This window comes from Camelus dromedarius, chromosome 7 (genome assembly GCF_036321535.1).
Source record: "Camelus dromedarius isolate mCamDro1 chromosome 7, mCamDro1.pat, whole genome shotgun sequence".
NCBI classification, from domain to species: Eukaryota; Metazoa; Chordata; class Mammalia; order Artiodactyla; family Camelidae; genus Camelus; species Camelus dromedarius.
Window position 1 is genome coordinate 69,001,515 of NC_087442.1, and position 21,627 is coordinate 69,023,141.

General features: G+C 33.4%; 1 protein-coding gene and 1 pseudogene across 1 annotated transcript in view; one reads left to right on the forward strand and one right to left on the reverse strand.

The window, feature by feature from the left end:
* The window catches only part of SEMA3A (semaphorin 3A), a 237,511-nt gene that overhangs the window by 141,283 nt on the left and 74,601 nt on the right, over positions 1 to 21,627 (forward strand). The window contains exons 6-7 of the mRNA XM_010977990.3: positions 9,184 to 9,277; positions 17,426 to 17,545. Of these exons, the coding sequence (XP_010976292.1) occupies positions 9,184 to 9,277; positions 17,426 to 17,545 (214 nt within the window). The remainder of the gene's footprint in view (positions 1 to 9,183; positions 9,278 to 17,425; positions 17,546 to 21,627) is intronic.
* Positions 14,572 to 14,895, reverse strand: LOC105087347 (cytochrome c oxidase copper chaperone-like; annotated as a pseudogene).

Genomic DNA, 21,627 nt, shown 5'->3' on the forward strand with positions numbered 1-21,627 from the left:
GGGAGGACAATGTGTAAAGTGATACTAATTTTTCACAAACCTGAAAACAAAATAATTTCATATATTTTTCTTCAAATAAAGTTAGAATTATGTTCATTTTTTTCCTACTTGTCTTTACTGTACTAAGAGTATAATGTGGGGACTATGTTAAATACATTATCTGTCTCGTCAGTTCAGTTAGGATTAAGTCAGGGCCTAACTACAGGCATGAACTACAAGGAATATGTGGCGAAGAGATATTAGTATAACAATACTTTAAGATGTGTATTCATAAACTAACATGGTATGCAAATCAAATACACACAAAAATAAGACTTTTATAATCCCTCCATTTATTACTGGTTCTGGACCTTGCTTACCTGGCTCTGCTTATATACTATGCAAACTTAGGTGAATCATTTTTTCTTTCTCTTTGCTACTTCATCTACAAAATTAGTATAATCGCACTATGTACTTCAAGAGATTTTGTGATGATAAAAAAGTAAATTCCTACAAAGCTCTTAGGACAGTGTGCTTGGCTAATATTTGCTTAACAGATATTAGCTATTACATTATCATAGATATTGAGTTGTCAGTATGCTCTCATAGCAAAGATGTACCACTACTAGTGTATTTATGATAATTATAATTATGAACTAAGTTTCTGTACAGTTTAATTATGTGTCCCTGTGTTAATACACATTGTTTCTCATTTAAACCTTGAGGCAATTCTGTGGATTATTTATTTCATAGATAAAAATATTAACACTTCAAAGAGATTTTTAAAACTTGTTTTAGAACTTACAGTTAATAATTAGCACAGTCTAGATTTTATAATTATTTAACAATAGTATTTTTACCGCATCTACCTTTAAAGTCAAATAATTAAAAAAAAATCTGGGTCACAGAAAAGTCATATAATCTCTGGAGACCAATTTCAGGGGAAGATTTCTGCTTTACTAAAGCAATGCTTAAACAGACTTTAGAAATTGAAATCAATAATTTTAGCCATTCCTACTTACATCAACCTAGAGATAAACTTACTAGAAATGTTGTCTATCCCAATGATACTATCCTTCCTTTATTTTGGATCCAAAAATTTCCTCAGTAACAGAAATTATATTGAATTCAATGAAAGAAGTCTACATAGATGTAACCAGAGATTGATCGCATATCCTGACTAATAAACTGGACTACATTTTATATAACTGGAATTTTTTATAATTTAATTTAATATATGAAATACATTTTTGTCAAAACAATTATCATGTAATTGTAGCTTTACTTGCCGATGAAAACTTCCTTTCCAAGTTGTGTATTTGAAAAAATATTGGCAATTATTGAATAAGTATTGTTATAATTATTGACTCTAAATATTTTAGTACTGAATGACTACATCTTTGACTTAAATCCACATCTCATAATTATTGTACATCTAAAACTAACCAAAACTATTAATTACCATGAAAAGAAGGTATTGTTAGTACATTCAGACCTAGAAATCCTTACAGGTATATAGCTTTTCCTTGGACTTACTTTCACTGAGATTCTTTTTTCAGTTAACAGTCATTTACTTGCAGCAGTGTTAACTTTTTCTGATTGTAGAGAAAAATAAAATTCCAATATAATATGACTGAAATTATAGTTAAATCAAAGGCAGGACATTGTAATCAGGGCAGAAAATTATACTTGCTTCATTCACACAGCATTACTTTTAAACTTCCCAGCACTCAGTGACAGACACCAGGGCTACATTTCTTTTGTATCTTCCCACAGTGTATACTGTTAAATAACTCTTTCTGACAGGCTAATTTTTATGAAAGTTTATTATTTGTAATTGCTGTTATATTCTTTTGAAGAGCCAAGGCCTCTTAATAGCTCTCAATTTTGAAATAACCATGGAAAATGAGGAGATTTCCTACAGGCCAGGAAACCAAGTTTGAATTATCAGAGCAGAGGGATTGGGGCTGAAGTTCAATAGCTGAATTTATAAAAATAAATGAATATCAAATAATAGCATGTAGAGAATGAAAAGGAAAATGGTTTTTAAAAATCTGGATAATCCCTGTTTTATATTGAAGGACGGGGACAAAGAGCAGCAGAAGCAACTGTCCAAGTTCAGAGGACTCGGATGATAGAATCACACCATGTTAGAAGTGGAAAGGTCTTTGTAGAATAACTTATTTGGAAACTTTTACCGTGACTACATAAAATCAATAAACCCTAAAGATTGCTTATAAAGTATATGTATGCTTAGCGTCAGTTTTCTGGAGGAAAGAATCCATAGCTTTGCTTAAATATCAAGGGAATTTTGATGCCACAGAACTTAAGAAACGTGAGCTACAAAGAAGCTAAAGTACTTGACCATCACAACGCACAACATGAAAAATTCCTTTAAATTGCCATAATGTATAAGAAGACCTAACTCTCCCCTCCCCAGGCTATGGCAGTAGTTCTTTTCCTGCCACCAGGCTCATGTGTCTCTTAATCATCCTACGCGTCACTATCAGATTCATCATAATACATCTCTTTGATGCTATTGTTCTCCAGCTAAAGTTGCCACTGTATCACTGACACCTTCTGAATACAGACTAAATTGCTTATTCTGGCACAGGAAATTTTCCACAGTGTGATTCCAAATTTATTTATCTACCTTATCTCTTAATATATGTATGTAGTCTTCACTATTTAAACTCAACTTTATGTTATCATATGAGTTACATTTATTTTGAGGGGGTTTTGTTCATGCAGTTTCCTCTAGATGGAATGATCTGCCGCTGTGCTTTCCTCTCCCCTCTCTTTTTGAGGTCCTCTGGGCCTCTGCACCCACAACCACTACACACACACACACACACACACACACACACATACACACGTGTATACTCACAGATACACTCACCTCCTACCAAAATACATCTTTATAGGATTAAATCAAATGAAGCCTTTCTTTATATGTGAAACAGAAAATTATCTAGCCCCCATTTTGAACTCCTGTGGTTTCCAGTTCCTACTATTATAGTGTACATCTGACATAATATTTATGGTAAACCCACTTTTTCATATAGTGGTTGAAAACATGGATTTGGAAAGAGATGGTTCTGTTATCAGATTTTTACTCCATCAATTATTATATTTATGACTTTGAGTATTATATGGAAAATGTCTTCATTTCTGATCTGTAAAACTGGCATAATAATAGTAAGGTTGTTTGCAGAATAAATGAAAATATACAGATTAACTCTTAAGGCATCATTAGCACTTAGTATATGTTCAATGTTAAGTGAAATAGCTAACAAATACTTCATGAACATTGTAATATTGTTATATAATTTTTGTTGTAAATTCTTGTATGCTCCTTGATACCTTTCACCTTCTTATTCCAAACATAACTCTTACATAGTCACAGCTTAATGTATATTTACTGCGCCAATTAATATTTGTATAGTATTTCAGAAAACTTATATAAATTAGGTTGTTTTTAAAATAAATAAAAAATGCAAATCCTAATTTTGTACTTTTATAAGTCGAAATTTTATATTTTTATAAGTAGAAAATTGCATTTGGTAAAAGCCCAGTTTTACAGTTTGATATTCCCACTCGCCAATATCCCAGAGATATTTGGAGTAACTTTTATTGATGAAAATGGTCAGGTAAAGGAGTTATACTGGAATGATGGAGGTATTACTTTGATCAGAAAGATTTTTGAAGTTCTGCAAAGGAGTGTTTTGATAACTTTACCTCTCAATGAAGATGGTTCTATTGAGAAGACTAATATTTATTAACAAGCTTAATATTAATAATAACTGCAGAATTACAAAGCCCAAAGAAAATTAATGACGAAGAAGGATGTAAAAACAAAGGGACTATAATATTATACTCTTTATCATTAAATCTTGGTTTTATATTTTATAATAAGAGTAAACTCATATTTGAAGTATATAACTATATCAATAATCTATTAATAGTGACATATACTACAAGAAGTTAGACTCATGTTCCTTAAAATCCTATTTAAAACTAGGTTTAATATTTGAATTTTGTATTCTGGCCTCTATGCACAACTGTGTTCCTATCTGTGTCATATCCCTAATGTCTTAGCTCCGAGAGGTCAGTGCTATGCCCTTGCTATTCCTTAAATATAGTTTTTCTAAAGCACCTCTTCCACTCAGTCACATGGTCACTCGTTTATTCATTCTTTCTTTCACTGAGCTTTAACTCAGTGAAAAGTTCTATCTTAATATGTGAGAGAAATATAGTGCATAAGATTTTTCCCTCACCTCAAAAGTATTACATAAGAAAAAAAGAATGACATGCATTATTGAATATCAAAGTTGAAGGTAACAATTGGCACAAAGGTGCTATGAATAGAGTGGTATGCAAGTTCCAGGGAGAAAACATTTTTTTCTGTTGGGGAAAATTAATGAACATTTAATGGACTGAGTATTATGACTTAAACTTTAAATAATGAGGAAAATGTGTTACTTGCATGGAATAGGGAAAAGTAATTTGAATGGAAGAAGAATGGCATATAAGAAAATACAGAACATGTATTTGTTCATCTGTCCTGCCATTGAATATTACTTAAGGGTAGACCCTTGGCTAATAAAAACCAAAAACTAGGGTTTTTAGTGTAATCTTTCTTGTGGATTTCATGGACTTTTTCAACTATACTTGTGGTGTGATGACAAGTTTTCTTTCCGTAGAGATCCTCTGACTTCCAGGGCTACTCTTTGCTGCAAAGGGAATAGGATCTAGAGCTGTGTTGTCCAGTAGAACCTCTGTGACAGTGGAAGTGTTTCCATCTTTGCAGTGTTTTATTCACAAGTCTCTTGTGACTACTGAACTCTTAAAATGTAGCTAGTGCAACTGAGAAATAGGATTTTTAATTTTAATTGATTAAATTACGATATGTAGCTCATGGCTATTCGTATTGCACAGCATAGATCTAGAGTCACCTTTTTAAGAGAAGTAAATTACAGTTGAATTTGATCCAAATGGATTTCCTTTGGGTAAAATACAGTATGCCACAATATTTCCTGTGAGATCCTATTACATCCCTTCATTGCTGAAGTCAGTAGTTTTACCCAGTATTGTCATTACCTGTGCACTATTGTTAATTAGGATATACACAAAGGAAACTAATAAATTAGATCTCCAGGAAGCTCTGAAGACTTCTCCTAGGAAGTGGCTTCTGAATTTGGTCTTAAAGGAAAGGAAGTTCACCCTGGAGTTGAGGACAGGTGGGCTGGGGCTGGTTCAGGCAGAGATGAAAAAAAGCATGGTATGACCAGGGAATACTTGATAATTCCTTATAACTGACAAACAAAGTGTCTTTGTAAAGAGCAGGAGAGGAGAAAGAACAATTTGAAAAAACACAATAATATATGTTTTTTAGTTCTATCCAAGTACTGGGTTTGATTAATTTTATGTAGTTTCCCACCCAAAGTGATTATTCTATCACATATATATGTAGGCTTTTCTTTTTCTTTTATTTTATACAAACATCATTTATGTTTTAATCATTAAATGAAACAACTAAAATTGTAACTTTGTTACCTACGTTTATTACTTGGACAAGATTGAGATTTGGGAAATTTATTGCCATGATGTCACCAATGGTTTATAATTTATAAGACTTTGGATTAGACATTAGCACAGTTATTATTTCCTCTAATGCCTTACGTCTCCACAGCCCAATAACATTCAGGAAATCCAGAAGACAAAGGGGAAAGAGTGGTCTTGAAAGCTAAAAATAATTGCTGAAAACTGATGCAATCATGTAATAAAATATGGCATAATAACTCATATGATATGCTCAAAGTATCTGCTAAAGCAAATTAGAATTCATGCAGCTAGATTTCTGTTCATGTATTACTAAAAATGAAAACCATTTCAGTTCAGGTAAGACATATAAGCTAGGAAGTTTACTTGTGTACATTGGTCTTAAGATTTTTGGTCTTATTACTTGCATATGTGATCTATTTAAACTCTTTAAAACAGAAAATCATTGAGTAGCAGATTTCAAAAAGCATTCCAAGTACAGCCAACAGCTGTCTACGTGATATGTTACATATGACGGCATAGAATGCACAATTATATTAAGGCAGGGTTCTTTTACAAAGAGTCAGTGTTGTCACACTTTTGATAGGTGTCATTCACAAGATAAGAGAAATAGCAATTTCATGTCTCAATATCGATCACATTAAGTTTATCAGACATATTAAAAGGATAGTCTTTTTTAATTGAGAGTTTTTATACATATTATATTTAATGACTTTTTGTCAGAAAAGCTTTGGAACTGAACTCTGGGTTATCTATAGGAAAGAACAATTTTCAGTGCATTTTAGGAGTCCAAAATACTTATATATTTTTTAAACACCTGTCTTAATTTCCACTGATGAAAATATAGGCAGGCATTTCCACTGTGGCATGAAATACATTGATCAGTATAGGCAAGAATGATTTTATTGTGACAACAAAAAAAAGAAATTTATGGATATTTTTGAGGGCATACAAAGTATTGTTTTATATACATTATTGCAACAAATAGTCACAATCAACTCTCTGAGATTTTCTTATCCTCCTTTTATAAATGAGGGATCTGAGTTTCAGAAAGGTTCAAGGATTTCCTGAGGCCCAGAGTTACAAAAGGCACAGCCAGGGATAATACCCGTTTCTGTCTAACTTCAACACCCTTGGACTCCATTACTATGTTGTGGCTGGTATGGATTTCACACTGCAAACACATGTATGTAAGAAATATCTTTTACTTACTTATTCAGAAATCAAATTATATTTGTTCCATGCCCCCAACTCACTAGGCCAGAAAGGAAATTCAGTGTTTTACCCTTCAGTAGAATCATATAAGAATGTAGGATAATTACATGGTAGATACCCAGAAATTTGGGCAAGAGTTTCATTTAAAGGAAAAAAGAAGGAAAGGAAAAGGAGGCCAGCTTTGAACACATTACCTGACACCATGGCAAAGGATAGTTTTTCATCTTCTCTTAAACCATAACTGACATGCTTAACATCTCTTCCTGTGAAGTCTAATCCTATACCTTGTAAATCAAATGTTAAACACAAGGTTGGAAGTACTTTTCATATACCTTAGTGTTGTCATATTAACTTGGACACATGATCTGAGACATCAAATATCTCAGTATTTGGAGAGATAACTCCTCTATCTATGTCAATATTGTAGAATGTCTGATGTGGACAAGAAATTTATAATAATAACAGATTTTTCAGCCACACCACCACTTTTCCCTGCTGCTTCCTCTAACCTGTGAGGCATAGTAACATAGACAGATTTTAATATTTTCTATCATTCTGGCAGTAGGGTGTATATCATTTACTGAGCATATTTCTTCTGGATTTTTCCTAATTTCTGTCAGAATATATCTAAACATTTCTTAAGATTTCTCCTATGCTTTTTCTTAGTAAATGACAATAAATTTCATACATAATTTTAATATTCAAGCATCTATGATAAATTTGTATTTGTAAACAAGTTTATAATTTAGTGACTTATGTAAATGTTTTTAAGTAATATTCTTTTAAATTATGCTAGGGAAGTTTACAGCAATGGTATTGACTTGTATTAAATGCTCATATTCTTTTGTTGTAGTGATAATATAAGCAGTATTAATAGAATAAAAATAAATTTTGTCTGTTATTTATTTTGATGTTTTAAAAATACTTTATTTCAGTAGGTAAACATTTGAGATTAAATATCATTATCAGCATTGATTTTTAGGAACCCAAGTGTCTGGTGATCACGGAACGGGAGCTAATCATTGACCCAAATGGGCCTGACTTCTGACTCACTGCCCTTCCTGCTACTACTTAGCACAATTCTGAGAAACCCCATAAATTTTTCACAGTGTAAATTTTAGAACTCAGCTAAAGAACCAGCATTGCTAGGGGACAGCTAATTACCAAGTACAGAAATCAATGTAAGGAGAAATAGACTCGGTAATTCTCACTCACAGTAATAAAAACGGAGAACACTTTTGTTTGCTTCCCTTTTCAGTCTTCCTCCCTAACTCAGATGAGTTTCAAGAGTCATAACTTGAAACTCTGCCATTAGCTCCATCACAAATATTAAATGTTAAATAAAGTGATCCATATTGGCCATAAAATGAACACCATTTACCATTCTAAGAATATAGAAAATGCTTTTATGTGAATAGTAGAGAAATTGCCAAAAAAAGCTATTTTATTTCAGTCTGTGAACAAGTTAATGGGCTACTGGAAAAAGCATACATATTCGGACCTAATTAATTTCCAGAACACTTGGTTCTGAAAAGAGTGCTCAGAAACACCTCAGATTACTCCACTGTCATATAAAAGTTGCAGTAGCTAGACACATCCTGAGGGCAGGGTCTCAGGCATGAGTTAGTTACCTCCTTATTAAGGCTTCGGTTGCAGCGCTTTCTGGCTTAGTTTCTACCATAGTCAAATGTTCATTCCTATTTCTAGATACTTGAGCCTCAACTGAATAGACGTGCCTGTGATAAAAATGTGTCACCTCTGTGCTTGTCCTAAGGACATTATCTCCAGGCACACCTTTCCTAATAAACAGTTTGATATTTTCCACTTAGAGAAATTGATAAGGATAATTTCAGGTACCTTCCACTTTCCAAACTGAGTAATTAAAAATTCTTGAGAAGCTTGTAAGCATCAAAGTAGTAAGAATGATGGAGTGAAGGATGTGACTGCTACGGGTATTTAACATTTCCTTCTGGAAAGTACATGCAGAAAATTGAGATAGTGTATCTTCTTGCAGACATTTAATATAGCGAGTTGCTATTTTTTCACCATGTGAAGGAAGTAAATGAGTCATTTTGTTTAAAGTTAACATTCTTTCTTTCAAGAGCCATTAGGGTAGCTCTTGGCATACCACTGTGATAAAATGATTATTCTACCCTTATCGTGACATGCTTTGTTCTGTAAAGTTCATTTATACGTTGTTATTTGCAACATGCTAAATGCTACTAAAAAATCACCAAGCTAAATAAATATTTGGCTAATTAGAGCTAGTTTTTATTCCACTTAAGTTACTTTGTTCTCTCTACAGTTTACACAAATAGTAATACTCCTCGATAGCGCAGAAGAAATCTGAACCTCTCTTTGGTTAACTGGCATGTTAAAATACTTTCTATTATAAATAAATTGAATTCTTCTTATTCTTTTCTACAGGACAACATTTTTAAGCTGGAAGACTCGCATTTTGAAAATGGCCGTGGGAAGAGTCCTTATGACCCTAAACTGCTGACGGCATCTCTTTTAATAGGTACTTACTCAGCAATCAGTTAAACAATGAATTTTCTATAAATAATAGCCAGGTTGCATGTTCCTTCTTATATATCAAGATTTTCCATTATTAATCATGAAATATTTTATGAGTATGTCAGTTGAGATATTTTCAAATATTTTGAAAATGAGTAAGAAACACTAAGTGCTGCTTTGATTTTTGAACTATCTACTCTATGGTTCTTTTTAATCAAAATGGTTGAATAGTATCTTTAAAATTCCCTAAATCACTCTATGATCCCACTAGACCTTTTATAATTTTTGTTTTGTAAAAAAAAATGATTTTGATTTTCATATTTTGAAAGAGGCATTTCAAGGGGGAATTTTGACAAGTCAGAAGGAAAGAATGAGATTTACTCTATCTTGTTAATTGTAGTTCCAAGATTTGTCACACTCTCAATATTTGGACAACTTAATCAGCACAATCCAACTAAAGGGTACACTTGACAGAGGTCCCTTTGTGTTACCTTGAGCTGAAAAAGTCCTTCTTATTCATCTTTTTTGACTTTGGGGCTTATTCTCTTTTTAATCTAACAGAACAGTTAATGTATTTCGTCTCCCCTTTTCTTTAACCATTTTCCTTCCTAGATTTCTTCTTTCCTCTTTTTCTTCAACGTTGCATATGGGTGGTGAATGCTCATTAGCCATAGTTCAAAAGGATAGAAGTAGGAAGAAGAAGGAGAAAACTTTAGTTTATATTGGAGGATAAAGAATTCTTTCCACCTTTTTTTTTTTAACCACTTCTGGACTGGGATTAAAATAATACACAAAAAGCAATACATCATTAAACAATTCTTCTTTTTCTTTCTTTCTTTCGTTCTTTCGTTCTTTCATTCTTTCTTTCTTTTTTTTTAACTTTTGACTATACCAGCAATAGAACACAGAAGATTCTGGGTTGTTATCCTATTCCTGAATATATGTTTTTATATAATCATGTAGAAATTATGTACCTTTTTGTTTCCTTTTCTTTTTCCTTTTGTTTCCTTTTAATAAAATATAGAAAGTAATTATTTGATAAAACAACAAAAATAATAGTGAAACTTTTCAAGTGTAACATTTCTAATTAAATTTTGAATAATACATCTAGCTTTTTAAAGTAAATTTAGGCTACTATTTGATGTGTAGTAAGTTTCTGAAGTTCTGCAAGTCTTTTTCTTTTTAAAAAATAGCTTTTTTTCTATTCAACAAAATAAAACTCCAGTCATACTGACAACATTAACTCTGAAGATGTATTTTTTCCAGTATCCTCTAGTGTTTATCACTATTTCACCAATCCCTGTTCTATTAAGAATAAAACCATTACAGCATGAATTATCTCTATTGCTTTCAAAATGTAGACAATTTCAGTCCATTTGATCCATTTATGGAGCACTTTAACAAAAGTTTAAGACCTGAAGGAATGCAGCAAATGTAACACACTTATAATTTTCCTATTCACAGATGGCCTAGTGATTACTTAAGTGTGACTTCCTTAAGTGCACACGCAGAAATTTGAAAATGGTCTTAAACAGAGGGGAGGAGTCCTACTTTGTCTCAACTTGAAGCCTATACTTATTTAAATTGCACAGTGGAAAAAAATAGATATTCCTCAAAAAGTAGTATGTAAAATTGTGCCTAGAGCAGCTTTAATTTGTGGTATGTTTCTCAGGAGGGATTTGCTTCATTATTTATTTTAATATTCCATTGAGAAAGGAAGATGACAAGTAAGGATTACATAGTTCATATGAAATGCAACCACGCAGCGTCCACAAAAAATACGAAACGCCATGGTTTTGGTTTTATATTAGAATGTCTTTGAAAAAGTTGTATAGGTTTGTGAAAAGAAAAAGAAAATGAGGATGTATGGCTAAAAAAGAACAATAGCTATTTCAGAGAAGCAGCTTTTAGATGGAAGTCCAGATCTCACCTAGCCAATACTGTAAAATAATTGAGTAACTTTCAGAGTTACTTAATGCTTATTGACGAGGAAGATTATTCAAGCTGAGATAAATTAATTTCTGAGCCAGTCGAATAGCAAGATACAGAAAAATGAGCAGGCCATACGAACTGCTAAAATCTCTCACAATATCTGCAACACCATTTTAATTCAAAAGCTGTGACTTCCTTTATTGAGGTTATTTGCTTCTTTTATAACTGTGCTATAAATTCTTTCTCTCACGGTAAATTTAATTCCCCTTGTTGGGTTTTTCTTGGCATTTTCTCTTCTGCTGCTTTAAAAATATGGCTTACTAATTTACTAGAGTGAGTTCTTTTAACATAAATATTTTCTTCAGCACTTCCCAGACTTTTACATACAACTGTAACAACTGTTACTGAGTTATACAGATTGTACATTGTATATTAAAAAATAGCTATTGCAAAAGCCTGTTCGCCCAAAAGAGTTTGAATATATTCTTCTTATTTCCGCACGTAGGAGAAATTTGCCTGGTGCTTCCAAGCTGCTTCCTTCCCCAATACTGGGAAGTCAAATTTCACCTTTATCTCAAAACACTGACAAACTGGCTAGATGGACCTTGACATCAGATTCTTTCTGTATCACCTATCCCTCTATTAAGCAATTTCAAAACCAGATAACAGCTTAAAATTTTGGTTTATAGAATCTATCAAGGTTTAGTATAACCTCTTTCCAAAATGCTTTGGGTTTTTAAGCTAATGACCACAGAAAATATGGAATCTTTCCTGAGCAGTGAATAGTTACTGAGTTAAGCCTCCAAATCCTGTAATATGTCCCAAGGTTTACAAATCATCATAGTGAAGTTAATTTTTCAAGTCTCTTTTAATAAGATTTTGTTAATATGAAATTGCTCCCATATTTATTTTTTACTATTTTTTATTTTACCCACCTCTAAATATTTTTTGACTCTGCTTAAAAATTTTTATATTAAAAATAGCACTTGCTCCCCTGCTCAGAATAAATGCCATGTGTGAACCTCACACAAGAATAAAACCCAATGTTTTCCACTCTTAACTATCGTCTCACATTTTCATGATGTGAAAGGAATAGTCAACTTGAAAGCAGTTTTATTTCCTCATTGAAGTCTTCTCCAGGCATTGCTGTGCTAATATTTTCCATCACTAAGAGATGTTATGAAGTTCTGTTTCAGGGTGTCTGGGACTTTTAGCCATGTTTTATTTTTCCAAGCTAGAATTCTGTCATGCCTCAGGAAAGAACATAATTTGACATTAGAATGTGCTCTTACTAGGTGTTGGAGCAAACAAGGCACTCCCCAAATTAATTAACTATAATTGAGAAAATTATTTGAACCTCTCTGAGCCTCAGTGTAAAATGGCATGGTCATGTTAATTCCACTAGTTTGTTGTGTCAATTAAATAAGAACGTAAAAGCATACTACGTTTGGGTGTACACATATTTCTGGAATATGTGTGGAAATAGAAACTAATAATGAAAAAAAAAAAAAGAACTGATAATAGTGGTTGCCTGTAGGGAGGCTAGGAGAAGATTTGGTACCATATAAATTTTATATTTTCAATTTTGTATCATTTGCATATATTAACTACTCAAAAATGTTAGTTTTAAAAGAACAATGTAAGTAACAAACCCAGCATATTTATTGGTACAGAGAATGTGCTTAACAAACTTAAAAATGTAAAATTATTCCCATACCCTTACTCTCTCAAGAAGTGATTTTATCCGTGCTGTGTCTGGTGTGTATGTGTGTGTATGTGTCTAAGAAGAGAGGGAGAGACCCGTATTTTTTTCCCTCTGTTTCTAATCACTCTGCTACCCTGCGAATAGGATTTGCTTAAGGTGTTAACAACATAATGGCTTGGTCTTTAGGTTTGTTTGATTTTTGCTCACATCCATGTCACACTTTACACCTGTGTTAGTAATGCTGTGATTTCCTCAGGAAAGTTTTTGGGTTTTTTTTTTTTTCTCCCCATTTTCTGTTTCTTCTCACCACACCCTTCTTAGGAATTGTAATCTAATACATTAACTGACCTAAGCCACATTTTTACTTTGTTTTGAGCTGTGAACAGAAAGCACAGAGTAGACGTGAACTTTGGTTTTTAACATGCTTCTCAGGTAACGCTGCCATAGTGGGAATGCAGGTCACTAAACTTTCTGTTCATCTCTGTGAAGAATGCTCTCCTTTGAGATAGTTAAGAAAGCTTACAGCTAAGAAAGAATGGCAGTGTACTGACTGAAATAGCAACGTTCATATTTGAAAATTTCTAGCTTGTTAGTTACATCTATCAGCACTAATTTATCTTAGTTTGATGTATTATTTTTGAGACATCATGCTGCCTATATGGTATTTTTGTAGAAAGACTTCAAAACTTTGTTGGACAGAGTATCCATAACCACTTTTTGGTATATATAACAATTCCTTGATATTCTGTCATCAACTTAATAAAGATGGACAAATGCCATCTTTTCTTTAGTAAATATGGAAAATCCAAAAGTATATATGTTAGCCATAGAATGTAATAAGTTTTTAATAAAGAATGGTAATAGCACAATTACATGAAATGAAATATACTCTGAGTTGATACAATATATCTGCTTAAAGAGAATTCAAGAGTAGGATACTCTGTCACCTATATACATTTGGACCAAATGACAAATATGTCATACAATTTCTGGAGGAATCAGTCCTGATAAGAATCCTGTAGACATCTCAGCAGAAAATTCTATCTAAAGCCTGGAGTCAAGGAATGGTTACTGATATTGAGCACTGACTATATGAGAATGTGCCCTTATGGTCACCTAATCATCTGGTGCCCTCCAGCTCATAGATATCATGTTGACGCTTGCTAAAAATAATATTTAAGTAGGAGGTAATTTCCTATGACTGGAGGCGACTGGTGCCTTAACTGAAACCTTCCTTTGGTTTTTTAGTGAATTCTCTCTAAATTCTGTTTTCAGTAGTAAGTTGAGTCGGTAGCTCTTCCATTTATGAACTTTTCTACATTCTCTGAGTCACCTACTTAACTGTTGTCAAAAGAGAAACAAAATCAGTCTTTCTGCCTTTGCCTTCATTTATATTGATTTTTGCCTTCCTCCCATGGGAGTGGATAAAAAAATTAGTTATGTTATAAAATAACTAATCAAGTGATTATGAGAAACAAATACCTGTCAATATCCAAATAGTATTTCTTTGGTTGTAGTTTTTGTAATTTCATCTCTATCTAGAATAGAGTTTATATTATAATAGCAACCACAATTATGAATTTTATTTACAATGAAGCAAACTACATGAAAGAAAAAAGATTGACTGATGGCATTCTTTTTTTGTTTGTTTGTTTTTTGACCAGGGATATTTTCCTTTTTTTTTTTTTAATAAATTGTAAATACTTTTTTATTTATCAGAGTTCAGCAAAGAACTCCCAAGTTACTGAATCTTCATTTTTCAGGAATCATTCACTCCCAGAGCAGACCACCATTTCATATCTTAAATCCCAGGGCTCTCTTGCACTCCTCGTGGGCCTCAATTAGGAGTCCACAGTGCTCTTCTCCTTTCTCAGTGATGCACACATCACACATCTTCTTGGTCTCCCGGCAGGCACAGCAGGGCTTCAGCAGCTTCTTCTCCTGCGACCAGACATGTTAGGGCTGGCAGCCACCAGACCCGGCATTTTTCGCGCGGAAAGCAGCAGCTGGCATTAATACCCTAAACTCTCCCAGCCTTGGCAATTGCCAGTTCGCCCCAACTGATGGCATTCTTCACTCTTCTGTTTCTGGTTATACCTCCTGTTAGGCCTGGTCTGACTACACTCTGACATGAAACTGCTCAGTTTTCACCTTTTGGTTGTTCGATTGTCACCTTTCCTGATTTTTATCACCTAACATGTGGCAGGGTGGGCAGTGAAGTTCAACTAATAATTTAATGCTTTTGATTTTCAAGATAAAGAGGACAGAAGTCATCCTATGATAGCTGTTCCAACATGAAAATATTTGAAATTGGTATGAACATTTTAAGCTGATTTCATAACACATTTTAAACTGTGTCTTATTCAGATAGTTCAAGGAAATAAGTCATTGCATCTATCAGTAAATTAATTATCTGTAAAAAATAAAATATCAATAAAAGTGTTACAGTGATGGAATGTAGGTTAAATTAAGGAGACCAAAGGCATTAAAATATTTCAAAGTACGATTGAAATTTATGGACGGCTTATTCATAGTGGTTTTGTGCTTTTAGAAAAGGGTTCTTTATCTTTTAGGCAGATAAAGCATTATTGCAGCATAGTATGGTAAGAGCAAGTCAGATTTGAACTTAGTATTTAATTAAGTGAAGAGAAGACAAGATGCTTTTGAATCCCAGAGATAACATAGTACAACAATTTGTATCATATGAGTACCATTAATTTAGATAGTAAATTGTACTTAATACGTTGTCAAGCCATCGTTTTTATTTGTCTTGATTGACAATTCAAAATAAGTGATCAATTTTTAAAACTCAGCCTCTAAGATAAGTTGTCTTTCCATTAATATTTAAAGTTATAACCTGCAGTTGCTTAGTAATTCTATGTAGCTATTCTGCAGTGCTTTGGAAGTTCACCAAAGCCTGGTGAATTCAGAAACATCAGAGAACCATAGTTCTACCAAAGGAATTAATTTGGGTTGGGTCACTGAAAATGTCTAATTTCATTTCCAAGCCCCTTATTTACAAGTGAGAATTGAGAATGTGAACAAAGAGTATCATAAAGATCAGATTAATATGACTTTCCCAAAGGTATTTATAGCTGAAGGTGAACAGAAAGTTTTTGGTTTCTCTAATACATACTAGAGTCCTTTGGAAATGATAGTGGTATACAGATGTTTAAGTTATACTTTATCTATGCCTATTTTATTTTTGAGTACTTTTCAAGCCAGTGAATTCAGAAACATTAACATATCCAAATAATCAATGCGATAGCATTAAGTTTTACTGTTACTATGATAGATTATTGGAGAAAATGTTGCATTAATTGTTGTTTTGCTGATAATTCACTGTAAGCAAGCAGGCAATAATGTGTTTTCTGAATGGGATAATATGAGGCGCTTTTTGTTTAAAGGAAGGAAAATGTCATTCTTACAAACTTGGGCTTATTGAAAGGTTGTATGATATGTATTTAGTATAAGAGACTTGGATTAAACAGGCCTGAGTTTGAACTTTCACCTTGACTTGCCTAGTCATTAGCTGAGCAACCTTGGGTTTCTTGAACTGTGAAATAGGGATACATTTACGTCGTGGAGTTGTTGACAGAGCTAAATGAGATAATTTGAAAATGTCAAGCCAGCACATGACTGCCTGGCAAGCACAAATGGTATTCAGTAAATATTAGCTTCTCTTTCTCCTTGTTTCCTTTTCCTTTCCATTCTAACCTTCTGCTTATGATTCTTCCATTAATAAAACTCTGACCAGAGTTAATTCAGTTTAAGTAGAAATAAGTCAAAAAGCATAACAAAATCTTGAGCTGTAGTGATTATGGCCTTTGTTTATCAAAATTTCTCTTTCTTCAAACATGTTTCTTTTATATCTAAGTCTATGTGATGAACTTGATTTTGGATTATATGATACCAAGTTAGAATATTTTTGCCACTTGCTGTATTTAAAAATGAAAGGCAAGAAAAATCTTGGCAAGGAAAATATTAGTCTTTTCTAAATTATAACAAGATCTCGTTAATTTAGATTCCACTAAAAAGGAAGTATATTAGAAATTTAATATCCATTAAAATCAAAACTATGAGCAAGTTTTACAATGAAACTTTACCCTAATAAGGATATTGGGACCAAAGTAACTTTGAACATACAAAAGCAGAGAATGTGATAAATATGGTTTGCATTTTGTACTTTGTCTTTGGTCATAATAGGAAATATAAAATTTCATATTTAGTAGTGTCCACAGAATCATATTTTGCTCAGTTTTTCAAAGTTAGTGCTAAGTGAGTAGTGAGATACTTAATCTGTGAATGATCATTTAATAAAATACTCCCTTCAGGAAAGACATAGGATAAACTTGAGTAGCTTTGCGTAATGATGCAGAGGACATTTCTGTTTTCTTTTTTAACACAGCCTCAGTGTGAAACTTACATTCTGTTTGTTTGTTTGTTTTCTTTTATTTGTATCACCTTAGTTAAATTAAGAGTTTGTTTATATGGTTTTATTTGCTCACAACGCAGATGGAGAACTATACTCTGGAACAGCAGCTGATTTTATGGGGCGAGACTTTGCTATCTTCCGAACTCTTGGGCATCACCACCCAATCAGGACCGAGCAGCACGATTCCAGGTGGCTCAATGGTAAGTGGTGCGTGCATGAGCACAGCCAAATAACACGTGCAACTATAGTAAGTCAGGGGAGAGCTTTCCCTGTATGGTGCAGACAGTGTTTGAGTTGAGATTTAGTTGCAGTTGAACTCATCGTGGTGACTTCATGGCTGTGGGTGTGAGAAAGTGGGGCAAAAAGAGAAAATAGAGATTAAAAACTTCAGGAAAATGTTTGCTTTGTGCCAAAACTAAAGTTTCTCAGTAGTTAACTATGGAAAGAAATAGATCTGGGCTGGAGCTACGGAAGAGAGGCAATGGAAAAAGATAAGTTGACTTGCCAATCTTGTCTTCCAGGGACACCACAACAAATCTCATGATTTAGTATTTTCCCCCCACTCCTCTCATGTTGCCTTGAGAGCATCTTATAAATTACTGAATGTTTTAAAAAATTATAATACAAAAACAACATTACATTGAAAGTGTTTTTGAGATTTCGAGGAACTGTTATATCATTTCATCTGATTCTTCTTAAATCTTTCAAAAATTCTTTCTCCTGTTTTATAGGTTGGGAAAGTAAAGTTAATATTTCACCTTAAATTACACCTAACCCAGTAATAGGTTTGGAACAAGAACCCAGTTTCCTGAATTTCAGGTGCTGGCTTCACTACTTGAATAAGCATATACTTTTTTTTTTACTTTCTTTCTCTTTTTAATATATAGATAAATTTACCATAGGAGAAAATTATAAAATATATATGCTTAAAATAAATAAATAATATTTTCATTTCTTGAACCAGATAATCCATATATAAGTCTTCTGTGTAGAATTTCATTTTTTAAATTAATCACTTCCATATTCATCAAAGATTTTGATAGGTCCCCACTGTATTAAAATGGTTATTTTTTATTGTTAGATAATGAACTCCATTTTTATCTGCCTTCAGTCTTGTACAGTACATCTTCCCAGTCCCTAACTCCCATGCATGAACTTTCCCCTGTTTCACAAGCCTCATTAATAAGGATGAAGCTTGGCAAACAATCCATCTGTGTTCTCAGTAAGATGCTTGATTGTCTCACTCTTTGAACTTCTACCACACTTGCTTCTCCAGCTCTTCCAGGGATACCCAAATTCATTTCCCCTCTATCTTGCATTGGTTCGTTGGAGAAAAATCACAGTCTGCTGCTGAACCTCACTGAAATTTTAGTAGGCTGTAAGTTGTGTGTGACGGTCTTTGTTCTGATATATCCCAACTCTAAAGTGACTATTTAAAACATAAAGCATACCTCAAATTGCCTCAGTCGGCATCTCTTTCCTTTTACAACAATTCTGATTGTCCAATTATTTTTCATGTATTAGTGAAAATGCTGTGCCTTTTACCTTCTACCCTTGACCCTTCTGCCTTTGATCTTTGACACTTTTGACTTTTTTGCATTGATTTTTTCTGTAAATTTACCCAATTTACATTTTTTCCTGTCTTTATCTCTTCTTTGCCACTAATTTCTTCCTTGACATGAAAAGTTGCTCATCTACCCTATCCAAACCCCTACCTTTAATCATGGTGTACCACCAAGTCCCTAGATGTCTGAATGTCTAGCCTGGTTGGGTACTTGTATTCTCAGCATTTCACCACCATTAGCCACTTTCAACCTGACTTCGATCCCATAAAACTGTTCCACCAAAAGTCACTAATGACTTTCTCTACTTTTTCATCAGTCTCCATTTAGACAAACTCTCCTGTGATATTTGTCACTGTTAACTAGCCCTTTCTTTTCAAAAGTGTCACTTCTTAAAGTTTTCCTTATTTCCTACTCTCCCAAGTTTTCAGTAAGTTTGACATCAATTCCCAGTTGTTGTTCTTTAAATGTAGATGATGCCTAAGATCATTCATGATTGAATACAAACCCTGTGGTAATCAAAGGGGTTTGGACATACAGTCAGATATCCACCTCTGGGGATAGAGGAGCTACAGTGGTGCCCAGGTGACCATCTGAGAAATAGGAACCCTCACCAAGGAAAAGAAAAGATGCTGAGACCATGATAAGGCTATCTGTGTAAGGCCATGAAGAGCCAAAGTCCAAAATCCCAGGGGACAGTTTTGGGAATATCTACTGTCAATTATTAAACCTGGGCTTTGTAAGGAGTCAAAATTAGTTAGAAAAAAAATTCTTTCAATATATCTATCTGGTCTGTTCTCTAATTGAAATATTTATGTAGGAGGGAAAATGTTTTTTTATTCAGCCAAAATGAGACTTTGATCTACTAAGAACTCTAAAGGGCATACAGAACTTTCACTGTCCATGAGAAAGAAAATCTCATTAGAATATGGAATAACATAAAGGAGAGTATAGTATCCATTTCATTTTTATGGCCTTGGAGGAAAAAAAGTCAAGTTAAAGCTGCTTTTGTGCTACACACTCACATGTTGACAGCTGAGTCTGAAGAATTTACACTGTGGGAAAACAGTCATTGTCCACAGCTCTGTACTTCATCTCCGTAAATGTGTAGTTCATTTGAGAACTCAGTTATCAGTTTCTCAGCAGTAAATGTGAGAACTGATTTTGCCAAATTAGCACAGAGGTTACACTTGACAGGGTGCAGAAACCAGAACTGCTGCAAGATGGAGGATGCAGACACATTCAGGATAGAACCAGGGGACTGTGTGAGTCACAAGCTTTGTGAAATTAAACACCACTGCAGAGCAAAATTGGAAACATAATGTTTACATATACTTTCATAGAATAAATGAGTTTTGAGGCATCAGCAGAGACTACAGAATCATTTGTGCTGCCAGAGGTAATAAATTACCTTGTAAGGTACTTTTTGAAAGGTCTTCCAGGCTATTAAAATTAATTTTGGCACAGGACTTACTTTACTTTAATCAAATCAATTCAAACTAATTCAATTATTTTGAAAAAATTAGTTGGCCTCTTTTAGATGACTTTCAATTTTTGTTCCTGCTAAACAAAGGTAAAAAACAAAACTTTTGTCTAGAATTGGATCTTGAAGTATTTAAACTTTTTAATGGAATTTTACTATTTTCATTACTTGCTGAAACTTACATTTTTAAAATAGTAGCAGTAATGGCTTAAATTGCATTTCATTTTACTAGGAAATATTAAGAATAAGTAACACTCTTAGATGAAGAAACATAAGATAGGTGAAATCTATTGATTTTTTGAATAACTGCTTTTTAAAAATCATCATTTATACTAACCCCTAGTTTAAGATTGTTAGATGTTAGAACAACTTATGATTTCAGAAAACGTACAAGGTATGCATTTGACCTGATGCTCCCAAATTCACTATTTTTTTATGCTTCATAGGTTCTCTCAGTATTACATTACTTTAAACTTCAATTCTAATTTTGGTTTACTAACTGTGAAAATTAGGAAAACTTAAAACTTGTTCTCTGTATATTTATAGTAAAAAAAAGTTTACACTAGTATAAAAGTAATGGTTTGTTATCATTTGCTATGTAAATACTGTCACCTAGTTCTTGTACATAATAGTCATTCATTAGAGCAGTTGGATAGCCAGCCTACATTTATTTTTCTGTTTGATTGACACTGTTTCTAATACTGTTTATGTCTTGGACTAATGTTGGAATGCTATATGACAGAAGGAAAGACGAGTCTTCAGAGTGGCTACAGTCACTTGATCTTGGGCATCATTATTAATGGAATTATAATACTCCCTACCTCTTAAATTTGTTGGGGGGAAAATGACTACATTACAGTGTGTAGAAAGCAAATGATTGGCATGTAGTAAGCACTTACTCAATAAATGTGAATTTTCTCTGTATCCTTTATCGCACTTCCATTGGGTGGAGCACGCTTAGTAAGTTTGGTCACACTCATTCTGTGAGTGATTATATTTGAGTCAGGGTGAAAGGGCAGTCAGACTTGGGTTTAATATATGAAACCACATGGATCCTTGAGAGAGCCAAGGCCCAGTGCACGCAAAGAGACCTAATTACAGTGTCCAGAATGTGAGGCCTTCCCACTCATTTCAGGAAGACCTGTTTTCTTTTAGTGGAATTTCCTAAAAAGATTGTGCTTGTGAATAGACCAACCCACTTGGTTTTTTTCTGTAACTGAAGTGGTATGCAAGTCAT